General features: G+C 44.8%; 1 protein-coding gene across 1 annotated transcript in view; it reads right to left on the minus strand.

Moving 5' to 3' along the window:
• Positions 1–11,284, minus strand: part of DARS1 (aspartyl-tRNA synthetase 1) — an 80,398-nt gene extending 69,114 nt beyond the window's left edge. The window contains exon 1 of the mRNA XM_069732872.1: positions 11,123–11,284. Coding sequence (XP_069588973.1) covers positions 11,123–11,145 — 23 coding nt within the window. The 5' untranslated portion in view covers positions 11,146–11,284. The remainder of the gene's footprint in view (positions 1–11,122) is intronic.
• Positions 11,285–15,409: the final 4,125 nt, after the last annotated feature.

The raw sequence follows: 15,409 nt of genomic DNA on the forward strand, positions 1-15,409 counted from the left end.
GAGCAAGAAAAATGAAAATTGCATTTAAAGAATGGGAGGAATAGAACTAAACAGCACGTGTGAAAAAGACTTGGGTATACTAATAGATCACAGACTGCACATGAGTCAACAGTGTGATGCAGCAGCAAAAAAGGCAAATACAGTTCTAGGATGTTTAAAGAGAAGCATAGAGTCTAGATCATGTGAAGTAATTATCCCCCTCTTCTCCTCCTTGGTCAGGCCTCATCTGGAATACCGTGTCCAGTTCTGGGTGCCACATTTTAAAGACTTTGAAAAACTGGAGCAGGATAGGTAGTGATTTGCAAAGTATGTCCTACGAGGAACGATTCAAGGATCTGGGAATGTTTAGCTTGCAAAAACGAAGGTTAAGAGGACACTTAATAGCCATCTACAAATATCTGAAGGGCTGTCACAGTGTAGAGGGATCATTATTCTCATTTGCACATGGAAACACGAGAACTAATGGATTGAAACTGAAAGGGAGGAGATAAAGATTAGATATTAGAAAATACTTTTTGACAGTGAGGATGATCAATGAGTGGAGCAGGCGGCCACGAGAGGCGGTGAGTTCTCCTTCAATGGAAGTCTTCAGACAGAGGCTGGACAGACATCTGTCTGGGATGATTTAGTGACTCCTGCATTGAGCAGGGGGTTGGACACGATGACCCTGGAGGTCCCTTCTAACTCTAATATTCTATGAGTCTATGATACTGAAGAGAAAATCTGCAGTGTGAACTGACCAGGGGCATCACATGCATATTTGCAGCATGAAGATGCGTTTTGTACTTTTCTTATACTGTCTGCAATTTGCTGCGAATTTTCCCAGTGCAAAGATGCAGGTAAAATCTGTAGTAAATCTGGCTGGTCTGAATTCACTTTTACCAGGGAAGTACTTTCTGGGAAAATTCTGACTAAATGGATGCAGGGACCCCCTGGGTCATCTTCTCCCTATGGTGCGGCGTGTCGCCTGTCTGTGCTGCTTTTTCCTATGGACTATATTTAATAACCCGTGTGAGTCTGATTACGGAGCAGATAGACTCACTCTTGACTGCACTGATTTACCCCCTCATTCCAGAAAAGTGACCCCCAAACTGTGATGACTACTTGCAGTGAAAGCCTGAGCTCGCCATACTCCTAGCCCCCGGACAATGAAGTGAGCCCGTGTGAAGAGTAGATGAGCCGCGGACGCTAAATCCATCTGTCTGCATGCTGCGATATGGGAGGTCCGCGCTCGCTGCACTTCATAAACACAATGAGCGCTCTCTCCACGTATGCAAATGAGCTCAAATATTTACTCACAATGCCGCCAGGTTCCCATGGCAGCACTAACGAACCCTCATCATTATTATGTGCACAGTGCCAGACGTGCAGGAAAAAGGAGCGACTGGATCTTAAGAGGGCACTCTAATTACACCAATTATCTGGAGGCTTAAAGGGACGGTCCGGTCTAATGTAAATGATGCTTAATCGCTGTGAAATAAGAAATCCTGCAACTTTCCAATAGACTTTGCTTCGATTCCAGCTTGCTGTCAGTGACTGGAAACATTCTCGTTTATATCCAAAGGCTGAAAAACTGCAATTCCATGTAGTTCACCCTGCATCAGTGGCAGAAAGGCAGATTTATTGTTTGCACTTTTGCTCATGTTACCATATTTTGCTACAATGTATCAGTGCAAATAAAACGTTCTAATCTGAATCCAGAACTGCAGATTGCCTGGACTGGATACAATGGCAGAAAACGGTCATTTACATGAGAGGTATCAGGCCTGTGCAGAATTTCAGTTTATGGGTGTAATTAAGAATTGTTTCCATTCGCTGACAGCAGACGGGGATCCTAGAAGTAGAGAGAATGGAACACAACATAGAAAGCTGCACTTTTACTGGTGCAATGATCTGAAGAATCACTTTATCAAATGCGTTTCCATTAAAAATGTTGCACCTTTTGGCTTTTGCGGGTCCTTTGTTTCCCTGCATATTTTTGGCTGCAGAAGGAGATAACTGAGAAGTCCGCAGTGAGCTCGTTCTTATGGGGAGTTTGTAACTACAAATAGACAGGTATTTCACGGCCTGAATACAGACCGCAATGCCCGGGCTGACTACGGGTCTCCAGACCAGAACCTAAAGCCTTGTAGACATATAGGAAGCTATACGTTCGGGTCGGGAGACCCACTGTCCATCCGGGCCTTACGGTTCATATACGAACAGTGAAATACGCCCATCTGAATTCAGCTTTTGTGCTGATTTATGACCACATCAAGGCTGAGCTGAAAATAAATCAGCTGACGGGAGGTCGAAAAAAGACAAATACGGTAAGAGATACGAACTGTCCAGCTCACTAATGGATCCTCAGTTAACTCATTCTGCAGCCAGCAATAGATTGCGCCAACATTCAGCGCTGTAGGAGGCAAACGTCAAAAAATTTTCAATGGAACTTAGTAGAAAAAATTATTTCTGGTCCAAAATGCATGCGTTTAAGTAAAAATAAATGCTTTTAGCGTTATTTACACAAAAGTTCCTTTAAAAAGATAAAGCAATATTTTTTTTTTACATTTAGTAACTTTTATTTATAAAAATATATAAATAAATATACTGTTGTATAATCCAGAACATCAGAACATTTGATAATCCGGAATCTATAAATCTGATTGAACAGAGGTTATTGCATTCTATGCTTTTTTTTACTTAAAGAGGTGAAAAAACCCCAAAACACTACGATTGCCTCTTCTTATGTTGGCGATATTCGGCAGGTGATATGACAGCTGACGGGCAGCGCCGCATGTAAACGCAGCACAAATCTCGCCACATCCTGAAACCACGAGATACAGAACGTGATGTAACCCCCGCAGATGGAGCGATACAGACGCCAACTTCACGGCGTCACATGAACCAGGTGGAGCCGGCACGCCGGGTGCTGAACACATACGATACCAGTGCACACCAGCAACACGTACTGGAAGCCACAGAAAAGAAAAAAAGTTACCAGCCAAGAACATGTAGAGCCATTCCAGCACCCACAGACGCTGTCCTTGTATCACTACACAGTCAGGATTCCAGAAAAGCTGGGTGGTAATCAATACAGAGGCCTCTACAGGACCCATACATGTTGTCACACAACTTTCCACAAGTCCTCAATGGCACAATGGCCTCCTTCACTCACATATTACTGTTTGTGCCATTCAGGGCTTCAGAAAAGCTGGGTGGTATCCCAAATCTAGGTCATTAAAACTGCCAGTCATAGTCACCCAGATTTCACAGACTCTTGAGTGGTACATCTGCTTCTTCCACTCCCATATTACCGCATGACTAGGTAGATTTGTCACTCGGGGCTTCAGGAAAGATGGGTAACAGACATACAGCAGTTGCCACGCAGCTCTCCTACTCACTTGAATAAACATAACCTACTCCTGTATTACTAAGTAGCACGGAATATTTTTTATTCAGGACTCCGGAAAAGCTTGCTGTCAACTCCTCGGATACTATTCAGCTCACTTGGAGGTCGTCACCCAACTTTCATAGACCCTTGGAAGTCCAATCATCTCTTTACTCCTAAATTACAACTTAACTAGGCATAATTGCCATCCAGGACCCTGGTAAAGCTGGGTGGTAACTTCTATTTGGTTATTATAGTTTCCATAGGGTTGCCTCCCAGCTTTCCTATACTCCTGAATAGCCAACCTATCTTCTCCTCTCAATATTACTACACAGCTAAGCATTAGTGCCATTCCTGACCCCAGGAAAGTTGGGTGGAAATAAATATGTTTGCACAACACCTGACACAGGGGTGGTCATCCAGCTTTCCTAGTCCCTTGATTGAGACAGCTGCCTTCTCATTTACATATGGAGGACTGCCATTCAGGACTCTAGGAAAGTTGGGTGGTGACTCAGATTTAGGTTATTACAGCTACTATAGGGATTAGCTAGCCTTTCATTAGTACAACCTTTCACTAAAGGACCTATGGAGTCCAACTACACCCCAACAATCAGCCGTTTAAAGGGACCAGAACACTTACGCTCGCTTCGGAGAATGCTGCAATACCTTGCCTGGCCTAGTCACCTCCTATGGAGGGGAAAGGGGGATCAACTGAATTAAGACCCCCCACATCCGCAATCCATTGTCCTCATCCTAAACAGAGCGGAATGCAGACGACAGGTTCAATGTCACATCGGCCTCATCAAATCTGTCTACAGGAGGACGCTTCCCGCAGACATGGCGGCTTCTCTGTGCCCTCTGTGGCATCATACCCGCCGGCTCTGGGTCACACCATGAAAAAAAACATCAGATCCATACTCTATTTAGAGGAATGAGAGAACAATTCCTGATGTGAATCCTTCATCCTCTAACCCAGAAAATCTGATAATCAGGCCCTTACTTCCAGCAGACAACATGGTGCAGAATTTTACAAATTAATAATTTGCTGATTTGGGGCAGAAAAGTTCTGTTTTCTTAGAAGTTGATTTTGTTTTCTACTTTTCTATGACCGGCCAATCATCCAGAATATTTCATCATTCTTTTGATGCAGGGTTAAAGGTTAACAAGAATTTGACAATGTGTAGTTCAACATCTCTGCTTGCAGCCAAAAAATGGAAATGATAATCGTTTACATTCAGATGCATCCAGTCCATAGAGCTCACGTTTGTTACAATGTATCAGAATCAGAATGTAAAGATTTAGGGCACTCGACTGGATGAGCCACATAATGGGAAACTCCAGCAAAAAAAATAGAGTTCAGCAAAGCAAGTCCTCAGTAAGGTAGTCATCTATGGCGTTCCAGCTATTATGGGACTACAAATCCCAGCACAGAAGCACAATCTTATGCTGCAGATTTTTACAGCAGATGTCGCTTTTTGCAATGCAACGCAGCGAATCTGCAACAAATCTCACATTTTTTTTTATTTTGACGAGGACTTTCCTCTAATCCGTGGCATTATATGCCGTTGAAGATTTGAGTGTGTGATCGCAGCCGAAGGCCTCATTAAGGGACTGTTCACACACTCACGCATCTGGAAAAAAAAATCACAGAGACATGCTCATGTCTGACCAAATCACGGCTCATAATTATTCATACAAGTAATGGGCAGGAGAATATATGTATTTATTTTTTCTAGGGGCTGGGGGGCGGCATACGGAAAAAAAAACTGATGATAACAATGGACAAGCAGATGAAAATCTGATCCAAATGGCTGATGAAAATCTAAATTTTTCATTTAATATATGAGAAAACAAACAAAGCAAGTCTGAAAAAGCTCAAATGTGAATCTATATCTACTATATAATTGTCTAAGGGTCACTTCCGTCTTTCTGTCTGTCTTTCTGTCCTTCTGTCTGTCACGGATATTCATTGGTCGCGGCCTCTGTCTGTCATGGAAATCCAAGTCGCTGATTGGTCGCGGCAAAACAGCCACGACCAATCAGCGACGGGCACAGTCCGGAAGAAAATGGCCGCTCCTTACTCCCCACAGTCAGTGCCCAGTGCTCGCATACTCCCCTCCAGTCACCGCTCACACAGGGTTAATGCCGGCGGTAACGGACCGCGTTATGCCGCGGGTAACGCACTCCATATCCACTGCTATTAACCCTGTGTGTCCCCAACTTTTTACTATTGATGCTGCATCAATAGTAAAAAAATGTAATGTTAAAAATAATAAAAAAACAAAAAACCTGCTATACTCACCCTCCGTTGTCCGCCGAGCCGCTCGCGCCTGCCGCCATCTTCCGTTCCAAGTGGTGCATTGCGAAATTACCCAGAAGACTTAGCGGTCTCGCCGGAGCTTCAGTGGATCCTAGGGGGTGAGTATATAACTATTTTTTATTTTAATTATTTATTTTTTTTAACAGGGATATGGTGCCCACACTGCTGTATACTACGTGGGCTGTGTTATATACTGCGTGGCTGCTATATACTACATGGGCAGTGTGATATACTGCGGGGGCTGTGCTAGATATTACGTGGCCACTGTTATATACTGTGTGGGCTGTGCTATATACTACGTGACTGGGCAGTATACTACGTGGCTGGGCAATATACTACGTGGCTCTGTGCTGTATACTACATGGCTCTGTGCTGTATACTACGTCACTGGGCAATATACTACGTGGCTCTGTGCTGTATTCTACGTGACTGGGCAATATACTACGTGGCTCTGTGCTGTATTCTACGTGACTGGGCAATACACTACGTGACTGGGTAATATACTACGTGGCTCTGTGCTGTATACTATGTCGTTGTGCAATACACTACGTGACTGGGCAATATACTACGTGGCTCTGTGCTATATTCTACGTGACTGGGCAATACACTACGTGACTGGGCAATATACTACGTGGCTCTGTGCTGTATACTATGTCATTGTGCAATATACTACGTGACTGGGCAATATACTACGTGGCTGGGCAATATACTACGTGGACATGCATATTCTAGAATACCCGATGCGTTAGAATCGGGCCACCATCTAGTGTTGCATAATTCCTGTGAATTTAGAGCACAGATTTTTCAGCAGCCTCATCTACACGACGAGGATATTTTCTGCACATAAATTGACCTGCGATTTGGATTTTAAAAGCAAACGTTTTTCATTAAAGAAGTGCTTAAGCATCAGATTTCTGAGCAAAATCTACACAAATTCACTGCAGTAGCTGCATGTGTTATATGGAGGTTTTAGGGCAGATTTTTTTTGCTGCAAATTTCACCCTAAACATTGCAAAAGGTGAAGTCCGTGCCAATTCTGCAAAAAAAAATAAATAAATAAAAATCAGCATCAAAATCTGCATATAACTTATGGGAATTCTGACCTAAATTTATGTTGGTTTTTCTATAAATGCATTATATGCAGGCAAACCTTTTTGGGCTTACACTGCATGGCTACTGGGGAGTGAGGATCCTGATCACTGCCCGAGAGGATCTCTTTTTTTTTTTTACAATCCCTGTGGTTGTGTGGCTGTATTTTACCACCATTCCCCCACCGATAATCGCAGGTTCATGACCCAGATGCCTTCATGCACTATTATGTCATATGTCTGGGAGAACAGAGCGATGTCCCATGTGTGAGCTGTGATGGCAGACATACTGATATAATCCAGAAACCACGGCGAGTATGAAGACTGCCTGCAGTCTGGTGATAGAGCAGATTACCCCCTCCCCCCCCCCGCAGGCTACATCGTGCCTACCTAAAGCCCCCCCCCGCTAACAAACGCTACAGGTGTGGATGTGATGACAACGATGGCGGGGGCACAACAAAAGACTTGGCAGAGGATGAGGAAGATGAGGGTCTCGTGTGTATACACAAACCTGCTCCAAACCACAGCGCCTTAATCTGTGATCGCCCCCCGAACACCTGCGTCACACATAGAGGGAGCAGAGCGGCCCCCGCAGACCTTCTTTTCTGTGCTGCAGGATGAAACGCTCTGCAACTTAAATTTTGTATTTCAGGATCTTTGCTTGCTTTTATTGAAAGGAAACATAATTATTGTCCCAACCGACATAGTTAGGTGGTGTGTCAGAGGACGTCCACTCAAGGATTTCCACATTAGGAAAATCTGCAAGAAATCCTGTAGATTTTGTTGTGAATTTCTTTTGTGGTTTTCACCCTATAAATTGCAAACTGTGGAGTACACGTTGAATATTCAGTTCATTTCTGCTGCGGACTTTCGGCTGCTTATCTGACCCGTGTGGATGTACCCTTAGGGTATGTGCACACGTTGCGGATTTTGCTGCGGATTCGCAGCTGTTTTCCCTGAGTTTACAGTACCATGTAAACCTATGGAAAACAAAATCCACTGTGCACATGCTGCGGAAAAAAAACGCGCGGAAACGTAGCGTTGTTTATTCCGCAGCATGTCAATTCTTTGTGCAGATTCCGCAGCGGTTTACACCTGCTCCATAATAGGAATCTGCGGGTATAAAACCGCAGCTGGAATCCGCACAAACACCGCATAAAATCCAATATAAATCTGCAGGTAAAGCACAGTGCTTTTTACATGCGGATTTCTCAAAACAGGTGCGGAAAAATCCGCAAAGGTTTCATCTACATGTGCACATAGCCTTACAGTGTAGCACATGGTCAGGGGGAGTTCTCAGGCTCTAGTAAGGAATGATTTCAGTCATTGACAGCAAGCAGAGATCTTGGTAAGGTGAGGGACATTTGTCAAGACTGGTACATCTTTCGGCAGCCAGATATCCTGGATCTCAGTTGGGGCAGATTTCAGCTACAATCTTTGCTCGTTTTCTGATTTGCAATATAGTACATTTGCAGGCTGCAGCCAATCACTTCTGGACAATTATTACATAAGAGCTAAGAGGGGAAAAGTTTCAAAATGTTTTCCCCAACGTTTGCAACTTTTCACAGCAGTAAACAGTTGTAAGAGGTTCATAAACCCCCTCCCAAAAGTACCTTCGACAGTTATAAAACTTTGTATTAAAAGATGAATAAGAAGTATTTGCAAACACCGTTATTCCCCTTTTACTGATCCTGGTACAGATTTTACAGAAATCTGCAAAAAAAAATTGTCCTAAAAAACCCAATATGAATACTAGAAAATGCAGGCTGTGACCTGAGCACGAATGTAATGGCAGCCATATTGTTTGTCACCCAGCTGTCCTAGAAACAGAAAGCTAAGAATTATAGGAATAGATCTTGACTGGTGACTGTGTCTCTTTATTTAAAGAGGTAGTACACATTTATATGCTCAGTACGCCAGCACATGTAATTATAGCCAGCTCTAACATGGCACCTGCCTGTCAAAACTCACTTCGCGGGGCCTCGCCTGCAAAGACGTGACTGCTGCCACCATCCTTAAATAAAGACCAAACCCAGCGGGGGAAGGGATAATACAGAGACCCCTGGAATGTCACCATGTATGCCTGTCAGTCATATAATGACTAATGAGCCGGAGAAGCCTCGCTGCCCACCATGACTCTGTGCCAGGGATGAATGAGGCAGCACATGTGGCTGTCAATCAAGAGTGAGTATCCGCCATGTACGTGATCACAGTAATGGCGCCCGCTCTGCTCCTGACCGGGGATTGTGCAATCTGCACTGTGTCATCGGGACGACTGTGCTACAGTGTTTGGAAAGAAGCTGTCACAGACAAAAAGAAACCTTTAGGCTACGTTCACACATAGGATTTTTGCAGCATTTTTTAATGCAAATTTTAAGTAGCGTTTTACAGTACAAGCAAAGTCTATGAGATTTCAAAAATGCCATGCACACACATTGGTTGTATTTTCCTGACTTATTTGGAAAACTGCTGCACGTCACTTCTTTCAGTGTTTTTTCACCCACAGAAAGCAATGAGCAAGTGCAAAAACTAAGCAAAAAACAAAGACGTCAGTTTCTGCTGCGTTTTTGGTGCAAAAACCTAAGGAAGTTAAATCAGGCTTTAGGGGACGGCCTGGGGTCAGAATTACTTTAGGGGACGGCCTGGGGTCAGAATTACTTTAGGGGCCGTCCTAGAGTCAGAATTACTTTAGGGGACGCCCTGGGGTCATAATTACTTTAGGGGACGGTCTGGATTCATAATTACTTTAGGGGCCGGCCTGGGGTCAGAATTACTTTAGGGGCCGGCCTGGGGTCAGAATTACTTTAGGGGCCGGCCTGGGGTCAGAATTACTTCAGAGGCCGGCCTGGGGTCAGAATTACTTTAGGGGCCGGCCTGGGGTCAGAATTACTTTAGGGGACGGCCTGGGGTCAGAATTACTTTACGGGATGGCCTCTGGGGTCATAATTACTTTAGGGGACGGTCTGGATTCATAATTACTTTAGGGGACGGCCTGGGGTCAGAATTACTTTAGGGGATGGCCTCTGGGGTCAGAATTACTTTAGGGGACGGTCTGGGGTCAGAATTACTTTAGGGGCCAGCCTGGGGTCAGAATTACTTTAGGAGACGGCCTGGGGTCAGAATTACTTTACGGGATGGCCTCTGGGGTCAGAATTACTTTAGGGGACGGCCTGGGGTCAATTACTTTAGGGGCCGGCCTGGGGTCAGAATTACTTTAGGGGATGGCCTCTGGGGTCAGAATTACTTTAGGGGACGGTCTGGGGTCAGAATTACTTTAGGGGCCAGCCTGGGGTCAGAATTACTTTAGGAGACGGCCTGGGGTCAGAATTACTTTACGGGATGGCCTCTGGGGTCAGAATTACTTTACGGGATGGCCTCTGGGGTCAGAATTACTTTACGGGATGGCCTCTGGGGTCAGAATTACTTTAGGGGCCGGCCTGGGGTCAGAATTACTTTAGGGGCCGGCCTGGGGTCAGAATTACTTTAGGGGCTGGCCTGGGGTCAGAATTACTTTAGGAGCCGGCCTGGGGTCAGAATTACTTTAGGGGCCGGCCTGGGGTCAGAATTACTTTAGGGGCCGGCCTGGGGTCAGAATTACTTTAGGGGCCGGCCTGGGGTCAGAATTACTTTAGGGGCCGGCCTGGGGTCAGAATTACTTTAGGGGCCGGCCTGGGGTCAGAATTACTTTAGTGGACGGCCTGGGGTCAGAATTACTTTAGGGGACGGCCTGGGGTCAGAATTACTTTAGGGGCCGGCCTGGGGTCAGAATTACTTTAGGGGCCGGCCTGGGGTCAGAATTACTTTAGGGGCTGGCCTGGGGTCAGAATTACTTTAGGGGACGGCCTGGGGTCAGAATTACTTTAGGGGACGGCCTGGGGCCAGAATTACTTTAGGGGCTGGCCTGGGGTCAGAATTACTTTAGGGGCTGGCCTGGGGTCCGTCACAGAGGATCCTGCAGAACACTTACATGCTGGCACATTGGTACGGGGGCTTCTGCACTGACACTTTTGGGGGGTATCTTAGTGGGGACTGTCGGCCACTGTCTCGCTGCCCCCTCTCCGCGCCCCACTATGAGGGGCTGGGGTCACTTTTGGCATTGATGTGACAGCAGGAGACTTGCAGCGATTGCATCATGTCCTGTGACAACCAGACACTGCCCCAATACTGTCCATCAGCAAGCTGGCACAGTACCACAAGTCCCAGCCTGTCCAGGAGCGGAAAGACGCCTCCAGCACTAGAAGCTCCACAACTCCTGATGCAACATTCACGTGACACGTACCTCTTGCTCTGCCGCTAAAGTAATGCACGCAAGGGGTTAATAATCCGCCCGGCCGCGCATCTTACCCCTTATTCTCCTCCTTGGTCATGGCGATGACAGGCGGGCGGATACCACAGCGGGTGTCACCAGCGAGTCCCGAAAAGCCGGCTTCCGTCACCAACGTGCACGGGAATCGAAAGGGGGAAGGAATTCACGGTGACACACTACAGTCTGTGGGTGAGTGTAACGAGGGGCGTCTCGGGTAGGAACAAGAAGAGAGCGGTCAGGTTCCTGGAGTAGGAGGTTCCGCATGTGAAGTAGTAAGACATGATGATGATGATGGTAATAATCCTGGTATCTGTCATCTTTATACACCTACAACTGTCATTGTATAATATACTATAATATTACACTACTGCAGGGTAAAGTGCAATACTTCTATAAACTTTTACAATATTGTAAAATTTAATATCACCCCCTTCCCCCTCCTCCTGCTTGATTGATAGCTCACTGTCTGATTTCCTTGCCTGGGGCCTGACATCACACAGACAGTAAGTTATTGATCAAGCTAAAGAGGCCGGTGCTGGGTGGGGAAATGACCTTGGGAAGTGCTCTGTCCCACCCAGAGCACTTAAAGGGAACCTGTCACCCCCAAAATCGAAGGTGAGCTACGCCCACTGGCATCATGGGCTTATCTACAGCATACGATGACGTCCTCTTCTTGTCTCCACGCTGCGGCTCCGGCACAGGCGTACTTTATCTCCCTGTTGAGGGCAGAGCAAAGTACTGTAGGCGTCGGGAAAGGTCAGAGAGGCCCGGCGCCTGCGCACTGCAGTACTTTGCTCTGCCCTCAACAGGGAGACAATGTACGCCTGCGCCGGAGACGCAGCGTGAATACAAGAAGAGGACGTCATCCTATGGAGATGGGAGGCCGCGGACCGGACCTGCGACACCCATCGGACCGGACCGCAGTGGGACCGCCCCCCGGGTGAGTATAATCTAACCTCTTTTTCTCATCTTTCAGGATACATCGGGGGCTTATCTACAGCATTACAGAATGCATTACAGAATGCTGGAGATAAGCCCCTGATGCCGGTGGGCATCTCATGTGAATTAAACACTAACTTCTTAGGAATGCAGCAACAGATAGAAGATTTAAAGTGTTGATGGATTTAGATTTCAAACACCTGAATACCCATTTATGCGATCACCTAAACGGAAAAAAATCAATCCAAAACATAGGTTAAAAAGAAATCAGAATGTTGTATAGGGACCCCAAAAAGGTACTGATAAAAACCATAGCTCCTACTGCAAGAAAATCAAGTATTGATAAAACTCTGCCGCCTGAAAAAAAAAAAGTTTTAGCTTTTGAAAGGAGATGAATAAAGATCAAAAGTGATGATCGGCCCACCATGGGCCTGCATACACCAGGAGCAGTCTCTGACGAGATGTATCGCCTACGTGTGTCACACAAGCTCGGTGTGAGAGAATGGAAATCTGTTCCATATTGAAAATAATGACCTGACGCAAAGATGTCTGTAAAAATAATGCCCCACTCCTGCCAGCAGAATCCTGCAGCGGCACGGTCACATCTATCACTCACTGTCAGAGCGACATGGTAGACAGTCTGTGTGCTTTTCTGGATGATGTAACAGCAGACCCTCAGAATTAATATAAGATCATGGGTTTGCAGCGATGATAAATTCAATCATCGGCCATTCAAATGTTTAGAGGGTCATGTCTTTGAAGAAAGGAAGATAAGTGGTCTCCATAAGAGGAGAGATAAATGAAAAACACACACTGATAAATTGCTGTTTTCCAGTAAGTGTTTTATCTCACCCCAAAGCTGGATTCACAGCTACAATGCTCAATACTGCTGTATAAAGTCCTCTATTCTGCTGCTTTATAGTTAGTGTTTATCTCACACCAAAGCTGGATTCACATATGCACAGCTCAGTACCGTTGAAGATATGATGTAATCCATGCTGCTGCTGCTTCTGAACGTGTGCTAGACAGAGTCAGGAGAGCAGGAATCTCAAATTTCTGTGTGTGCTGTGATGCAGCTAGTGTTCACTCACTAGCTCAGAGACACCTGTAAATTAGAGATAGAGCCCGCAGAGGGAAAAACTGGAGAAAAATACAGGATGCAAATCCTATAATGACCAGAAATAGTGTTACTCCACCTGTACACACAGGACAGCTTATTCATAAAAGTCACCTGAAGTTTCAGGAACAATATGCTATAACATTTTTTTTTTTTTACAAGCCCGTGCTCGCTGTGAGCAAACAGTTTGACATGTCATCTTGTCAAGGGAGATGTATTAATGTATTACGAAGAAGAACAACGGAGGAAAAGAACAGTGCAGAATTCTAATAAATTCTAATAAAATATGTAAATGTATAAGTAATTCTTGGGGAGAACGAGTTGGCTAATCCTGCTTCCGCTCTAGCAATTCTAGCTTCCGACACATCTCCAAAAAATACCGGTTACAAATATAAACTCCTACAATCCCGGGATCTGGATCCGGTGATTGCCATATTTAGGATAAGGATGGATTTTGTTTCCCTAAAATGGGGTCATTGGTTCCACCTCCAGGACTGGTTGGAAAGTGTGCGTGTGTGCTTGTGCGGGGAGATGGCGGATGGACGGAGGAGACCAACGGATCACTAATAACCAAGAAAAGTGGGGAAAAGCATGATTCACTGTTCATCCACTGGATGGTGAAGACTCTGTGACCACATCCATGTCCGGGCCCCGAAGACCCCCAAATGTTAAATCAAGTTTTCTGAGTTAAGCAAAGTACAAAATATTCTAATGTTTCATATTTAATCCTGGCAAAGTCGGAGATGTCCTAGCCTTTAAATGGGCGATATTGTATAAATATCATCAAAAAGTGGGCATTTAAGGTTAGTCCGGGGTGTTTCCAATGGGATTGGAGCTTAAAAGAAATTTTTGTTTAATTTGTATTTCCTAAATCAATAATACACATGAAAATAAGCAACTTTGTAATATAATGTATCATATAATAGAAATCTGCTTCTTTCTTCTCCTGGACTGATCTTTCACACTCGACCTGTAAAATATGTCCTCAGCGAATACAGATTTCCCCATTGCAGAGAAAAGAAATGACAGTTGGTGCTCATAAGATTCTATGGAGGGTAGCGGAGTTATCCACACTAATGTCTACACATGACCTGGAACGAATGATTACCTTTATCTGTGTACATTTTATGGTGAATTTGCAGCTGTCCTGGACTGGTTATATAACAGATGTTTTCTCATTTTTTATGTTCAGGAGTGCACCGTCACTCTGCCTCTCGGCTTCCTACTTGCCAGAGGGCAGTGCCCTCCTGAAGATTGACAGTTCTGGCCAATGGCATGGTTGAACTCGTGGTCTGAACTGCACGCTCTCCCATGCTGATGGCACAGTCAGCTTTGCCTTTGCAGTCTTGGAGAATTGCAGGACACTGAAGCTGTCTGAATCCAGTATCTTGCCAGCTTTAGAGCAAAGTGCATGCACGCGCACACTCCTAGGACACCAACCACCACTGGCAGGTGGAGGTCAGTAACCAAGGCAATGAGCAGTAAAGTATAGAATCATAAATTCCTCCATTTCTACTTGCACTTTGCAATTTTAACAATTTATCATGTTGAGTCAAGACAACTCCTATAGAGCAAAGGGTTGTTTGTTTTTGACAATGCCATTAAATGCCAACCCATCAGACCCCCAATACTCATTTATTATTTATTTAATAATAGTCATTTCATTGATATGTATGTACAATAGAGGTGCTCGTACACCTTGAATAGGTGATAATCGGCAAGATGGTGGCTCAGTGGGACATGGGACCTAATGCGTTAAATCTACATCATCACCAAACACATAACATTTTTTACGTTTTTCGAGAAAAGATATTTCCATATCCATCCGTTATTCTTGACTTTTGGAAGATTATCCACACTCTTTGATTCTTTGTATAATTTTGGTCACACATTTCAAAATTACCTGATAATAAACATCATTGTTTTGTTGGACCTTCCTTCCAATTTCTTAATTGTGAGAGTTTAGCTCTTCATCTCGAATGTTGACTTAGCCCCAGTTTGTTCACAGGTCAGGCGCTAAGGTGCTGGGCCCCATTTACATTTGTGTGTTGATTGTTTAAACCTTGTCAAATGGGTGCTTACATTTGAAACGTGCATGTTGTCTACCAGATCTTTCTTTTTTTCACCCCTCCCCATTCCCAAAAACACAAATTCTACTGGATCTTCAAAACAACAATAACATGAAATGTGTTGGCTTTGTTAAGTGGCCGCAGACCGACAGCTCTCCTTCCTCTTGTCCTGCAGTAAGACAAATAATGGCAATTCCATA

Source organism: Ranitomeya imitator, chromosome 7 (genome assembly GCF_032444005.1).
Source record: "Ranitomeya imitator isolate aRanImi1 chromosome 7, aRanImi1.pri, whole genome shotgun sequence".
Classification (NCBI taxonomy): Eukaryota; Metazoa; Chordata; class Amphibia; order Anura; family Dendrobatidae; genus Ranitomeya; species Ranitomeya imitator.